This window comes from Pelobates fuscus, chromosome 3, assembly GCF_036172605.1.
Source record: "Pelobates fuscus isolate aPelFus1 chromosome 3, aPelFus1.pri, whole genome shotgun sequence".
NCBI classification, from domain to species: domain Eukaryota; kingdom Metazoa; phylum Chordata; class Amphibia; order Anura; family Pelobatidae; genus Pelobates; species Pelobates fuscus.
The window spans coordinates 73606353-73623203 of NC_086319.1; the positions used below are offsets into that span (position 1 = coordinate 73606353).

At 37.3% G+C, this 16851-nt stretch overlaps 1 protein-coding gene across 1 annotated transcript in view; it reads left to right on the plus strand.

The window, feature by feature from the left end:
• Positions 1-16851, plus strand: part of STAB2 (stabilin 2) — a 135293-nt gene that overhangs the window by 101643 nt on the left and 16799 nt on the right. Inside the window, exons 47-58 of the mRNA XM_063447208.1 lie at positions 3389-3472; positions 3737-3883; positions 4759-4899; positions 7060-7119; positions 8137-8313; positions 9279-9362; positions 10366-10512; positions 10964-11020; positions 11874-12000; positions 12687-12836; positions 14937-15041; positions 16398-16502. Coding sequence (XP_063303278.1) covers positions 3389-3472; positions 3737-3883; positions 4759-4899; positions 7060-7119; positions 8137-8313; positions 9279-9362; positions 10366-10512; positions 10964-11020; positions 11874-12000; positions 12687-12836; positions 14937-15041; positions 16398-16502 — 1384 coding nt within the window. The remainder of the gene's footprint in view (positions 1-3388; positions 3473-3736; positions 3884-4758; positions 4900-7059; positions 7120-8136; positions 8314-9278; positions 9363-10365; positions 10513-10963; positions 11021-11873; positions 12001-12686; positions 12837-14936; positions 15042-16397; positions 16503-16851) is intronic.

Below are 16851 nucleotides of genomic sequence, written 5' to 3' on the forward strand. Positions count from 1 at the left end.
CCTGTTCCCATTGGTCAGCATACCCTAGTCGTCCCCAATCCCCATTTTCAGAGCAAAGGTGGGCGTATAGTGCCGTTATCATCCCCTTAGGCACGGCCTCCGCTAGGCATTGCCGTTCAAAGAACGTTTTTTTGCCGCAGTGCCGCTCTTTGTATATGAGGCTGTTTTGCAAAATCCTTCAGTTGGATAAAGCGAAAGAAATCCGCTGGTGTTAAGTGCCTCCCCTGTGCAAGGTCTTCAAAGCTAATGAATTCAGCGCCCTGGTATAAATGGCATATTCTTTGAATACCTGTCTGTTCTATATTTCTAAAATTCCTGGGGGCCATTCCTGGGGGAAAGGGAAGTTTGGGGTTTTTTAAATGCACGCTATTGTGCCACCAGATATGAGTGGCACTGTGCACACTGGCAGAGTACACGCTGTTGGCCTGACACACAGACGCTTGCAGACAACTAACTGCTAATTAATCTATTACAGTGAAAAAAAAATGTTTTTGTTTTTAAATGCAAGCTATTGTGACACCAGATATGAGTGGTGGCACTGGGCAAGTGGGCACAGTATCCACTGTGAGCCTGACACACAGACGCTTGCAGACAACTAACTGCTATTCAATCTATTACAGTAAAAAAAAAATGTGTGGGTTTTTAAATGCACGCTATTGTGCCACCAGATATGAGTGGCACTGTGCACACTGGCAGAGTACACGCTGTTGGCCTGACACACAGACGCTTGCAGACAACTAACTGCTAATTAATCTATTACAGTGAAAAAAATGTTTTTGTTTTTAAATGCAAGCTATTGTGACACCAGATATGAGTGGTGGCACTGGGCAAGTGGGCACAGTATCCACTGTGAGCCTGACACACAGACGCTTGCAGACAACTAACTGCTAATTAATCTATTACAGTGAAAAAAATGTTTTTGTTTTTAAATGCAAGCCATTGTGACACCAGATATGAGTGGTGGCACTGGGCAAGTGGGCACAGTATCCACTGTGAGCCTGACACAGAAGCTGGCAGGCAGGCAGGCAACTGCAATTAGATTACACACAAAAAAAAGCAGACTGATGTTCTAGCCCTAAAAAGGGCTTTTTGGGGTGCTGTCCTTACAGCAGAGATCAGATGAGTCCTTCAGGACTGTAGTGGACACTGAATACACTAGCCTAGCTATACATTTCCCTATCAAATGAGCAGCAGCTACACTTTCCCTCCTCTATCTAAGAATGCAGCTTCAGAATGAATCTAAAATGGATGCTGTACAGGAGGTGGGAGGGTCTGCTGCTGATTGGCTTGAATGTGTCTGCTGACTGTGAGGCACAGGGTCAAAGTTTAGTCAATGATGATGAATAGGGGGCGGATCGAACCGCGCATGTGTTCGCCCGCCGTGGCGAACGCGAACACGCTATGTTCGCCAGGAACTATTCGCCAGGGAACAGTTCGGTGCATCACTAATAGGAAGGAGTCTGGCAACTATAGGCCAGTAAGCCTTACTTCAGTAGTGGGGAAAGTGATGGAAACCATGTTAAAGGATAGGATTGTTGAACATCTAAAAACGCATGGATTTCAAGATCAGAGACAACATGGGTTTACTTCAGGTAGATCATGCCAAACTAATCTTATTGATTTTTTTGATTGGGTAACTAAAATTATAGATCAGAGTGGTGCAGTAGACATTGCTTACCTAGATTTCAGTAAGACTTTTGACACTGTTGCACATAGAAGGCTTATCAATAAACTGCAATCTTTTAGTTTGGATTCCAATATTGTTGAATGGGTAAGGCAGTGGCTGAGTGACAGGCAACAGAGGCTTGTAGTCAATGGAGTATATTCAAAGCTTAGGCTTGTCACCAGTGGGGTACCTCAGGGATCTGTACTTGGACCCATTCTCTTTAATATTTTTATCAGTGATATTGCAGAAGGTCTTGATGGTAAGGTATGTCTTTTTGCTGATGATACTAAGATATGTAACAGGGTTGATGTTCAAGGAGGGATAAGCCAAATGATTTAGGTAAACTAGAAAAAATGGTCAGAGTTGTGGCAACTGACATTTAAAGTGGATAAGTGCAAGATGGACGTAAAAACCCAAGGGCAGAGTACAGAATATTTGATAGAGTCCTAACCTCAACATCTGAGGAAAGGGATTTAGGGGTGATTATTTCTGATGACTTAAAGGTAGGCAGACAATGTAATAGAGCTGCAGGAAATGCTAGCAGAATGCTTGGTTGTATAGGGAGAGGTATTCGCAGTAGAAAGAGGGAAGTGCTCATGCCATTTTACAGAACACTGGTGAGACCTCACTTGGAGTTCTGTACACAGTACTGGAGACCATATCTTCAGAAGGATATTGATACCTTAGAGAGAGAGTTCAGAGAAGGGCTACTAAACTGGTTCATGGATTGCAGGATAAAACTTACCAGGAAAGGTTAAAGGATCTTAACATGTATAGCTTGGAGGGAAGACGAGACAGGGGGGATATGATAGAAACATTTAAATACATAAAGGGAATCAACACAGTAAAGGAGGAGACTATATTTAAAAGAAGAAAAACTACCACAACAAGAGGACATAGTCTTAAATTAGAGGGACAAAGGTTTAAAAATAATATCAGGAAGTATTACTTTACTGAGAGGGTAGTGGATGCATGGAATAGCCTTCCAGCTGAAGTGGTAGATGTTAACACAGTAAAGGAGTTTAAGCATGCGTGGGATAGGCATAAGGCTATCTTAACTATAAGATAAGGCCAGGGACTAATGAAAGTATTTAGAAAATTGGGCAGACTAGATGGGCCAAATGGATCTTATCTGCCGTCACTTTTATGTTTCTATGTTTCTATGTTAAAAAGCATAACAGAGGGAAAAAAATGATATGACCTTGAACATCACATTTAGTCAAAGATCTAAATTTTCCTTTGGACTCTGTGGAACCACAACCTCAGAGAAAAGTATATGAACCGAAAAAAACAATACATTTAGCCCGATGGCTTCCGATGCTCTGCTACACTGCCGGGCGCCACGTGGGAAGTGATCGAGGCATCGCTGCAATACCCGTAGAGCAGCTGGAAGCGATCACTTCCAGCACTCATATTTGCGCCTTAAGGACCTTTTTTTGTCAGACGTACCTAGTACGTTCGTGGTCCTTAAGGGGTTAAAATATCAAAAAAATATATCAGAAAATAGTAACATATTAAAATATTTTTCAAAAATTAAATGATTTCAAAAGTTTACGCAGAAATATTACATTGTTTGAAAAGCATATTTAAAAATATTGAATCAAGTCTATCCAGATAAACAAAAATAAAAACACTCTTAGTTTAGGAATACGTACCCTACCTTTTAAATAGAACAGACATTTAAAAAAACAAAAAAACTTTATATTTCGTTTTCATTTGCAGTCAAGCAGTCTCAATGAACTCTCGGGATCTGGCCCATTCACCGTCTTTGCTCCTACCAGTGATGCTTTTAAAAGAGAGCCACGGGTAAGCTGTCAATTAATACCTGTATTAATAATTGTTTTATTTCTCTGTGGTGAGCGCTGTCGTGGCATGCTTTTTCATAGCCATTTAGTATTTAGTCTGATTCAAACTATGCAGGGGACATTATGAAATGCAGGGAAATTCTAACATACAGTCACACAACTTCATCTCTTACAAGGTCCCTCAATAAATAACTCCTCATGCTGTGCCCCTACCAGTTCATTGTCCTCTCAAGCCACACATTATTTAAATGATCTTCTTTTACAGACCAAAGAATGGATTGATAATGGAATTATGGACCAAGTACTCTTATATCACATTGTGCATTGCGCCCAGGTCCCTCGAGAGGATCTAACATCATTGTCAAAAGTAACATCCCTCCAGGGAGAAAGTTTAAAAATTGCTTCAACAAAGGTAATAACAGAATGAATGCATTGTGTGATCCGCAAAGTGCCTCCTAAATTGTATATTGTGATTCTTGGTTAGATTTTTATAAACATGATGTTCTTGCAGAAGATTAGGCATGTCAAAAATATTTGTGTGATACAAATGGAAAAAGAACACACAGTTTATCTGCTGTCACCACAACGTCAGCCATAGTGTCCTGAATACACAGAGACGGCTGCACATGTCAAAAACATGTTGACACTATTTACCCTGTAAGAGTTAACTATGAAATGGAAGGTGGTAACTTGTGTTTCAAAACCTCTAATTCAATTCAGTAGGATCAGGAATATTGTTCTACTCACATTAATTATCTTCCATTGAAATAGAAACATAGAATATGACGGCAGATAAGAACAATTCGGCCCATCTAGTCTGCCCAGTTTTCTAAATACTTTCAGCAGTCCCTGGCCTTATCTTATAGTTAGGATAGCCTTATGCCTATCCCATGCATGCTTAAACTCCTTTACTGTGTTAACCTCTACCATTTCAGCTGGAAGGCTATTCCATGCATCCACTACCCTCTCAGTAAAGTAATACTTCCTGATATTATTTTTAAACCTTTGCCCCTCTAATTTAAGACTATGTCCTCTTGTTGTGGTAGTTTTTCTTCTTTCAAATATAGTTGTAGTTTGACAAGATCTGGTCACACAGTTTGCTGTCAGTTGGTAAGTCCATACACAAATTCTCTTTTCTTTCTTTGCATCATATACCAATTTACTTCTTTCCTGCAAACAGATGAAAACCTATAGTATATCTCTCGTTTCAAGCAACACAATATCTAAATGTTTCTTTAGTGAGTAGTCTGCACATGAACTTATTATAGATGTTTTTCCCATTTGCAGGATTCTTTGACATTGAACGGGGAGGCAAACGTAGCTTCAAATGAGCAGTTGCTGACGAATGGTATTTTGTACACTATAGATAAAGTACTTGTTCCTCAAAACATGCAAACATTCAAGAAAGATACATTTGGAAGAAAAATGGTAAGTGTTTACCACCTAAAAAAAATAAGCAAAAAAAATTATACATAAACAATATATTCACTTTTTGTTGGAACATACTTCTGTCCTTGGTAATCTCCAGAATTACCTGGCATGGTCTTAGAGTTCCACACCTTTTCACGTACTAGGAGACACTCCATTGAAAGACATACGAGGGAGTCAGTTCAGGAAAATGTATATTGTTTATTAAACAGAACAGGGTGTTATAATAACACACAATATGGGAGTCTAGTCGTAATTTTCATTAATTACGCATCAAATGTTGACAACTATTTAGTAACATCATGAACCAGCTCATGCATATAACACTGGGGAAAACATAAAAAAATCATTCATTTAAAACCTATCTAGGGGACATTACCTGGTGGGATCTTCTTAGAATAGAAGGGTATTCTAAGAAGATCCCACCAGGTAATACTCCCTAGATAGTGGTGAGATAGCTCACTGGGCTAATGCTTCGTCAGGATGCATTTGGAATCCAGAAAGCTATCTGATTATCTCTTTCCTGGTTAAACTTAGAATACTTGGTTGTAAAGGGAGAGGTATTTGCAGGAGAAAGAGTGAAGTGCTCATGCCATTGCATTGGTGAGACCACACTTGGAGTGTTGTACGCAGTACTGGAGACCGTATCTCCAGAAGGATATTTTAGATACTTTAGAGAGAGTTCAGAGTAGAGCTACTAAACTGGTTCATGTATTGCAGGATAAAACTTACCAGGAAAGGTTAAAGGATCTTAACATGTATAGCTTGGAGGAAAAACGAGATATGATAGAAACATTTAAATACATATAGGGAATCAACACAGTAAAGGAGGAGACTATATTTAAAAGCAGAAAATCTAACACATCAAGAGGACATAGTCTTAAATTAGAGGGGCAAAGGTTTAAAAATAATATCAGGAAGTATTACTTTACTGAGAGGGTAGTGGATGCATGGAATAGCCTTCCAGCTGAAGTGGTAGAGGTTAAGCAGTGAATGAGTCTAAGCAGCCGTGGGATAGGCATAAGGCTATTCTAACTATAAGATAAGGCCAGGGACAAATGAAAGTATTTGGAAAATTGGGCAGACTAGATGGGTCACATTCTATGTATAGGGGAATAGCTTCGTGGAATAGGAGAGAACAAAGATGGCCGTGTACCAAAACTACATAAGTGACATCCTTGCAATATACATGGTTGTTAGTCTTATGATTCAGCTGAACAGAAGAACTTTTTCAGGGATGGAGTGTTAGTCAGTCTTAAATTAACTCTTATACTTTTTTATCAGTAATACAATAATCAAGTTGGCAGTAAAAACTACAAGTATGAGATCTAAGGACAGGTCCCACAATGTACAGTCACAAATTCTAAGATGTTATTTGTGATGTCAGCTTACACATCCAGCCGCCTTGCTAAAGAGGCAATTTTGGGGTAAGAATATCTTTAAAGGACAACTCCAGCATGCTGTAGTGGTTATGGTGCAAGGAGTGTTCCTGTAGTCTAACCATTAACTGATGGATACACTTCTTGCAAAACATATGTGAAGTATGGATTGAATGTATATCTACCCTAAAACACCCTTGTCATCAAAACATCTTGTGTTTAAACCCAGATATTGAAACAATTGTGCAATATGATTGTCGCTTAAGTGTGAACATAGAACAAAGTGCAGCTGGTTAACACCGTGAAATCATTCACAAAATTTGCCCCTTGAAAAACATATTTAAAAAAGTAACATTTTTAACACAAAAATGTTTTGTGTTACCGAGTTCCATTACCAACTAACAACCTTATAGAGTGCTGTAATTATAATATCAGATAGAACAGACTGGCTAGACTACAATCTATTCAAATATAGTTTCCTCGCCACTTGTACTTGTTTTTTTTCCTTCTTTTATTCAAATCTTGCCTGTAAAGATTTATACAGTAGATCACATGAACAGATACTATTAATGGACCGACTCAATGAAATTGTATTTACCATAGCAAGGATGATATAAAGTATCAAATGAGAGCAACTAAACATAACTATGCTAGGTTAAAAGCTTGTTCGTATAAATGATCATTTCTGTAATTAAATAGATGCCCTATTAAATAATTAATAATGCAATTAATACAAATTAATTTTTATATGTCTTTTGACCAAACTTCTACTTTGCTCTAGGATAATTTGACAGCAGTCGCAGATGCTTATGGCTACACTACAATGGTCCAATTATTACAGGTAATCAAAAATATGTTTGATCAAGCAATGAAGACGTAGACTGGCATATTATGAGACCCTTCAAAGTCAATGATACATAATCTGGTCAAATGTTATTTATATTTGGAATAATGTATTTGTCTGGTTAAAACTGTTCTTGGGTTCTCAGATATCCTATAGGTTGCCTAAAATTTATTTATTGTCTTAAAAATATATGTCTGTTTTTTTTTACCTCATGGGGGTCCCAAGTGAGGACAGGAGCTCTGAATGCAGAGAGTGACCAAAAATAACCTAGATAAAGAGAAATAACTCAATGTGAAGGATGAATCTAACAGTGGGCAGTATACATGTAGGAGCCTGTGGATAGAGAAGGTGCTGGAGAACCAAGTTCACATTAATATTTAAATCGTAATTGTCATTATCAATATGAGGTCATCCAGGCAGATAGCTAGATAGGACAACGTAGGGGCTAGACAAGCAGGAACTTTAAAGAACTTCAGGTTGGTATCAGGGATTACATAAAGGGATAAGTGCAATTAGCAATATAATTAAAAATTACACTGACAGGCAACATTAGCTTCAAAGCCATAGGAAACACAAACTAGGTGTGGTCTGGAGCAAGAAAAAGAGACACATGGCATCGTCCTTGATACCCCACTATGCTGGCTTTCATTAACAAACATAACAATAAGGATAAACCTTTTTATGGAAATATATACAGAACAAATCCCGAAAAGGGCTATCAGCACTTGTACCCTCTAGTGCAATTGTGTTCAAAGATGTTTTTTTTTAATTATACAGACTGTCAAAACATTATGGGAGTTTTACTTCTGCAACATCTGGTGATCAAACTTTTAGTTGCCCCTACTGTAGTGGTTACACAGCTGACTACAGACAAGAGACAAAATATCAAACGCAAAAAATGACAAATCCCCAAAATGTCCCTTTCACTAATTATTGCATGTCTGTGTTTAGATACTTGTTCTGAAGCTTTAGAATATTTTGTATTATGTTTAAATCGTTTTCTATTATTTGCAGAATGCAGATCTTATGGCACTCATTAACGATCCCATCCACAAGCCGGTTACTATATTTTTGCCTTCGGACAACACCCTGAAAAATCTACCTAAGGACCAACACGATTTTCTTTTCAACAATGACAACAAGGACAAACTTTCACAGTATTTAAAGTATCACATCTTCAGAGACGGACAAGTGAGATTTTAAACTTGTGTCTTGTGCAGTTAACATTAAATCAGCTGCAAACCCTGTTTTATCATTTCTACTATAATTAATTTAGTTCTGAGCAAGAAATGTCTTTCGAAGTGCACATTTTCAACACTCTAACTATATGCAACCTATATGCAACCTTTATTGTATGCTGTTCCAGTTTGACTGCTAGGAGTGTAAAACCTATTTGAATGGTTTCCTATTCAACTGTCTACAGCATTCATATGCTTGAGAGGATTTATATGCTTCTTCGGTTCGGTGATTGTGGTGTCTGCCAGAGTGCTTGGAGTCCTCAGGAAACGCTAGGAGCATCCTTTAACGGAGGTACCCAGTCGGGGTGCCAGGCGATCCATTACACAACCCTTTCCTGTTTTAAATATTTTGTTTCCTGCAGTCTTAAATGATGGTTCACAATGGACTGTTTTACCAATATTTGGTTATTATGCAACTGTTTTGAATCAGTATAAATAATAAGATGAATAAGTACTTTGACCTATTGATCTTAGCATGAGCATAACATGATATTCTGGTAAATGATGTATAACGTTGAAGAAACAAAGTATTTAAATCAGCTATTTAAAAAGAAAAATCCTCTTGGCAGGGACAAGTTTAAACCAATATGGGTGCTCAGGCGATATGGCATTAATGGGCACTCTTATAACACACTGCACATACACACATAATGGTATGAATTCACAACCTAGTTACAGGAAGCCTGTGTTCTTATGCCGAGCTAGTCAGCCCATCCCTACATTTGGAGTAATAATTGAATATCAGCCATGAAACCAATATTTTAAAAAATTGTCTATTTGCAGTGCGACAGGCCCCAATATTTGCTTTGATTGTAACCAAGGATATGGAACAAACGCTCAATGTATTTAGGAACTTTGGTTAAGGAAATAAAGTCACAAATAATGTCTGTTAATTCCTGTAATTTCATGTCCTTTCAGGTCAACTCAGTTAATCTTCCCGACACCAGAAAAACTCTGCAAGGCTCGGAACTTACTGTAAAATGTGGTGACAAAGACTCTGTGGCAAGTATTTTACATTATATGCATGAAAAAACATGTTTTATTTAATATTGTTTAATAAGCTTTCCAAATAATTTAATATCTTAAATCATTTCATTTTTTTAAATATTTTTTTTCAAAATATTAAAATATATCACATATAAAAACAATTATCAAAAGTTATCAAAGTTAAATGTTTTTCATACTAATAAATCATGTTAAAAGTTTATCCAAGAATATAAAATCATTTGCAAAGCTTGTCCAACAATATTAAATCGAGGCCATTCTTTGCAAAATATAACATAGCATAAGTGTGATTTACTTAAATCATAGATAAATGTATTATACGATATATATTGAAACATCTATAAGAACATGGAAAACAAACACAACAAGCAGGGCTTACTTAGCGCAGACAGAGGGCGTAGTAATAGAGGCGTAATTAAGAGTAATAGAGTTTGGGAGAAGCACACGACATCTCCTTTTAAGTAGACATAGTGGTTACATTGCTTACAATGGGTGGACTCAAGGCCACTCTGGACACCATAACCACTGCAGTGAATAATAGATGATTTTTTTTTCATGATAATCGGTTATCTCAAATCGTTTTCAATACATTCTGCATCTTGATAGTTATTATTTCAGCAGTGCCAAATGCGGTCCTCAATTCATATTATAATTATTTTTGGTATATATATAGCGCCAACTAATTCTGCAATGCTTTACAATTTTCTAAAAGGGGGAAATGTAACAACAAATGAGACAAATACAAAATGTTACAGGAACAATAGGTTGATGAAGGCCCTGCTCAAACGAGCTTAAAGTCTAATGACGGCATCACTATTAAATCTGAAAAATCGAATACGTACGTGCTCATCAAGGACTGCTGTTATGTATATTTTTGGTTACCATTCCATTTCATACATTGATGACTAATTTAAGAATTATGCCCATTCTTATTTAGTGAAATACATTTATTACATACAAGCAGCATGGTAAATTTGTGTTTATCGGTTTCTATCCTTAGGGCGACTTGTTTCTGGATAACCGGCAGTGTAAGATTATACAGCGCCAGCTTCTATTTGATGGAGGGGTTGCTTATGGTATTGACTGTCTGCTGACACCTTCTAGCGTTGGTGGACGATGTGACAACTTAGTTACTTTCCAACTTACGGTGAGTGATGACTAACATTCTTTATTATAAACACTTCGGCCTTTGGACCGAACAGATTATAAATCCGCACTGTCATTATATGTGATTATATGTCTTACGTGTTAAGTGTTTCCTGTATCATTGTATCACTGTTGCACGTATGCATGTATGTATTCTGGAATTTAATCAACAATTTTCCAAATAAAAAAAACAAAAAAACACACATAGTAATTGGTAATCAAAAGTACGGTATATGTGGATTGGATACTTTAAAGGCTATACGTGACTGTAGCACATGTCTAAAGATTTATATATCCGCATTCATTTTACTATCAGGGACCAAGAAATAATTGTAGGTTTTTGGGTGTCTTTTTTCTCTCCTGCCGAATTACTTTTCTCTTAGAATAAAACATTATATTAAATGAAAAGATTTTTTCGGATATAATACATAATTACTCACTATCATTAACAGGGTAATTGTGGATTCTGCTTTAATACACCGAATTGTCCGTCAGGAAGCAAACCCCAGGTAAGCAACATTTTAACACTGAGAATTTTGATACAGTATTTATTTTGGAAATCCAACTTTGCATGCCAAAATGATGGATCAGTCTTGATGTTGTATGCAATTCGTATATTTTTCTATATACAGCATTTCTCTCAAAGTCGACATATTCGGTACATTTGGGCAATAGAGAGTAAAATAGGGAATTAATCATCTCTTCGCCAGGCCTGAGGCTGGCGTTACTGTTTTTGGGTTTAGTTATAGCCTGTATTGATTAGTGATCAGAAACCAGCAGCTGGTCACTAAAAGTAGCAATAGGGTTGTAATGAAGCCCTAATTGGGAGAGTGAGTATACCATTTAGTGTACTGAAAACTAGAAGACTGTTCATTTTTCTTTTTGGGGGGAAAGCATTAGAATAAATAGCTCCCACTTTTTTAAAAATCTGAATGTCATCTGAAATTTCTTTATGTGATTGGATGAGGTTTCATTTCACACCATTAAAGGTAAAAAAAGCATCACGTTGTATTCTTCAGACAAGTGTGTAATTATCCAACCAGGATAAATACCAGTAAATATAGGTTATATTACAATCCGTACCAGATATTGAGATACAAGTGGAAATTCAGGTGGAGGGGAAGGAGACTGGAAAAGATTAATATTTGACACATTACTTAATATATCATGCGTATAACAACAAATAACGCACTTAGAAGGTGTTCTGTATTTTTAATTTGTATTTGAAAACATTTGGCGACGCTTATTATGTGAACCTAATTCAGAGCACTGGTATGCATGTTACAAATGTTGATTTATAATTAGTGATCCATCCGAGAATGTAAAATTTTAAATCATTATCTGTAAACTTAAAATACGCAGGGTGCAAAGACAAAATGTCCTTACACACTAACATCTAAAAGAGTTATAGATGGCTGTCGTTATGACTGCGCAATGGTTCTCTGGATGACAAAGTGCTGCTCTGGTTATTATGGGCGAGATTGCCAAGGTGAGTGAATTAATGATTATTTATTATCTGACATATTTTTTTAAACATGTTTTGAAATATATACGGCGTTTCATTCTCCGCTGCTTCTTCCCAAAATCCTCATATTCATTTGCTAGAATTAGGACATGTCTTGCAAATGTCTGGCTCCCATACAGCACTACCTCAAACCGGAGCCTGAGTGTGTTAACTTGCTTTAGATTTTTTTTCTCCTGCTCTAAATTGTACTTTACTTTCACACACACGAGGCATAAGTAATTCTAAATTAAACAGACTGAGCAATAAAGTAACTTTAAGCATGAGATCTCTCTTAACAGGAAGTGTTTGGCAAGGCTATGTGAGCAACAAGCAGGGAGGTGTGCCTAGGGCTGCATAACCAAAATGTTTAACTCCTAAATGGCAGAGAATTGAGCAGTGAGACCAAGGGGCATGATCTATACACCAAAACCACTCCATTAAGTTAAAGTGATGCCTATAGTGTCCCTTTAATATTTCTCCAGTAAAATATTTTGTTAAAACAAGCTAGATTATGTCACATCAGGTTATTTTCTTTTAGAATTCTACAAAAGAAGGAATGTCTCAGTTTGTACAATATACTCAATGGGTTTTTCTATGATAATACAAAACTTATTTTGTTGTACTCGAACATATTTTCAAATGCATATTCATAAATATCTGATTTCTTTCAGCCTGTCCTGGTGGGCCAGAAAAGCCATGCAATAATCACGGGACATGCACAGATGGATACGCTGGAACCGGAGAATGTAGATGCTTGGATGGATTCAATGGGACTGCCTGTGATACTTGTTTGCCAGGAAGATATGGATCTGATTGCAAATGTAAGAGTAATGGAGATCCAGACAAATTTAATCTTGGTGGAAGGAACAAAAGATACTTTTCAAGAATAGGCAAAGACAAAAGCAAGGGATATGTCTAGAGATAGTTTAATATTAATCAGATAACTGGCTTTCACACTAAATCAACTGGCTATACACAGCCACAAGAGTTTTTTTTTTACTTCACAATGGAAGGGCTCGTAGAATTACTTGGGCTCTTTTGTTTTTTTCTTGCCCCTTGTCTGTGAGAGGTCAAAAGAATATAACAGTAACAATCGCCATTTTGGGACTGTAGGTTCCATTAAGTCCACCCCCTTTGCGTTTAAACCTGCAAAGTAAAATAAAGGCTGCTCACCTTTTATCTGTCACTGGGACTCCGCTGCTGCAGCTGCCCGATCTGCCTTCAAAGATGTCAGCATGCTCAGTGATGTCTTCACGATCTCCTCTAATCCATTGCTCCTCACAGAGAATCAATGTATTCGAGATACACATGCATGGCCAAACGCCACTTTCTCTTTGAGTCCCAGGATGAGCTTTACTCAGTTCTGGAGGAGGAAGCGTCTCTAGTGGCTTCCTCTAGTGACTTCCTCTAGTGGCTTCCTCTAGTGGCTCTAGTGGTGGATTTAAACCTGCAATGTAAACATTGTAGGGTTATTATAACAGGATCACTGCACCCAAACTACTTCATTGAGATAAAGTGTTTTGGGTGATTGCAATGTTCCTTTAAAAGTATGATTTGTTTTCAAACCAAATGTTTCCATATGCACCAATATCCCTTAATGAATTACATAATAGTCCAGTAAAAAGAGAAAAATAGCAATGTGGATCATTCCTTAAATCAACACTCAATGCACCATAACCACTATGGCTCAATGTATTGGTTATGGTGCAGGAGTGACTTGACACCCACCCTCCCCAATGTAAAGAGTCAAACCATTTTTAAATGTGTCTCATGTCCTTGGAATCAGTAAAACGTCAATAGAGACCAGTTTAATATGTTGATTGAGTACTTAGACAGCCCAGTTACTCAACTGGCAGGGTGCTTGCCATGGGAAACCATCAGCCAACATTAAAAGAAAAATCAGCCAACATTAAAAGAAAAATTGGAAAAATGCGGAATAATTACATTGCAACTGTTTACTGTTTAATATTTTAATCATATTCTATTAGTTGACATCGTCATGTACTCACTAAAACGAGAATACATTCTACAGTTTATATTTAGAATAGTAGGATATAGTATTTGGTGTTTATTTTTAATGCAAGATGCTACCAAGGAGCTTGTTCATGCTCTAGTAATCTCTTGCATGGATTACTGTAATTCTCTCTAAATTGGACTCCACAGAAGCTGTACGGCCCTCCTACAATGTGTGATGAATGCTGCTGCAAGGCTGATCTTTCTCTCCTGTCGCTCCTCTCACACCTCACCCCTCTGTCAATCCTTACACTGGCTTCCTGTACCCTACTGGTGTCAATTTAAAATACTAACACTTACCTATAAAGCTCTAACCAACTCTAGCCCCTCTTACATGTCTTCACTGATTTATAGGTATGCCCCCTCTCGATCTCTCCGCTCTACTGGTGACCTTCTCCTGTCTGCTGCCTGCACCCTCACTGCAAATTTAGGCCTGCAAGACTTCTCACGGGCGGCTCCTTTCCTTTGGAACAGCCTGCCTACCCCTGTCGGACACTACCCTAGTCTTCGATCCTTAAAGAAGTCCCTCAAAACCCATCTTTTCAGGATTGCTTATGGCCTCCAAGAGTAACTTCTATCTCTCAAACCTTCCTCTTGCTGTCTCCTAAAGGGCCACTCTCACCTCCAGCTCTGCTACTTTCCCACCATGTCTGTTTGCTGTCTCCCTCAATACCCTTGAGGGTTTTTTTTTTCATTATACTCAATAGATTTAAAGGACCAATAGCAACTAATTTATTACTAAAGTTAAATTACCAAGTGGAAATTTACCAAGTGGAACATTTTACAATTTCTTGGTGACTGTATTCAAATCACATTATTTCTTACTCTTGTTCAAAGAACTATACGTACATGTTAATTTAATATGATGATACATGTAATTAACGGCTATTGATATGTATATCTTGCAGTTTGTGATTGCACAAGTCATGGGCAATGTGACGAGGGCTACAGCGGAACGGGAACATGTGCTTGTCAAAATGGATGGACTGGGAAACGTTGTGAAACTAAAATAAGTACGTTCTTTTATTGTTGTATAGGAAGAAACAGAATGTGGTATTCTGGAGAAGTAGATGGTAATATGAGTCACATACAGGTAATGGCCTGATGTGACATGACAGTGGACGTAGGATACAGAGTAGATGTTTCTAAAGATAATAATATGAGAAAGGAAGTGATTATGACTCAATCAACAGGGAAATTCCATTGGTTCTATTTGGACATTTTCAAGTTATATGGCTTCCCTGGTAAATAAATTGTCAAACTCATCCACCGCCTTTATACTCCCACCACAAATATTTTTAAAGATAGTAAATATATATAGTTTATATAGAACTTTGTCTATATTAGGCATATCAAAAGAGCAACATCTCTTAGCGTCTCACACAAAGTAATTATGAGATTATCTACAAGACACTAAGTGCTATAGTTATACTTATTATTCATTATTATAATTTTATTATTTATATAGTGGCAGCAAATTCCATGGTGCTGTACAACTGTAACCAGACAAATGGACGCATAGGAACAGAGGGGTTGAGGGCCCTGCTCAATGAGCTTACATGCTAGAGGGAGTGGGGTATAGTGACACAAAGGGTATAATTAGGGGTAATGAAATAAGTTGCTAGAAAAGTATTCACTGAGAACTTAATAGGTTATTTTTGACAGTTAGGGGAGGGTGCCCAATTTTCCCAATGGCCTCATGTCCAGGGGCATCACAGGGGAGTGATGCCTAGAGTGTGGTCCTGAAATGCCCCAGATCTAATGTTCCCTGTAATACTAAGAGTGAAATACCAACTCCAATTCTATAATTTATGACAGTACCACTTTAATTATTTGGAATACCTATACAGCACAGTGTGGGGGTATTGCTGTAAGAGCAGACTGTAATGTGGTGATGTTAACAGTTAAAGAAAGGATTATTACCGCAGGTGTGGCTTTTAAAATTAGATGTTCATGCAATACTCTTTTTTTTTTAAGATTTAGTGTCACAATGTGATTTGCACAATATGAGTATGTAATGAGCTGTGCTTGCACTGTGCAAAACTGCACTAAGGCAATTCAGTCGATGAGCAGATTGTTTTAAAGATGCTCTGCACATGTTCTGCCCTCACTGAGGCTGGTCAGCACAACCGGCATTCAGCCCGGTGTGAGTGATGTCAGACTGATATGCCATATTTTGAAACCATCTTGATTCCATGACTCCCAGTGTTAAAAGGTATAGTCATATAAAGGTATATGACTGAAATGCAGCTCTGCCTTTTCTAATGTCAGCTGAGCATGTATGTGTCACTGTGCAACTATGTAACCAAAAACATGTCCAGGTGATAAAAAAAAAAAAATCAATGCCATCTCTCCCATATTCCTTACAGATGTACCTCCAGTCTGCACTCCACCTTGTTCCAGTAATGCTGTGTGTAAGAAAAACATGTGTGAATGTAACGCATTATATGAAGGCGATGGAATAACATGCACTGGTAAATTCATTCATTTATTTACTTATAAAATATTTTACCAGGAAGGATACATTGAGATTTATCCTATTTTGAAGTATAATACCGTATTAAACATACAACGTAATATTTAAATACACATATACATTTAACACATAACAGGTAAGAATATAATCAACCATGATTACAGGTGCATTCTGTACTGAGATATGACAGAGATCTCTTAAAGGATTTTAGTGTGGAGGAAGGTTGTTCCATACTTGTAGGAAAATGATGATCGAGCTACTTACCCTTTACTCAGAATTGCCTTGCAATACCTTTAAAAGCATTTGATAAAAATTGGTTAAAAATAACAATAATAAATTAAAATAGT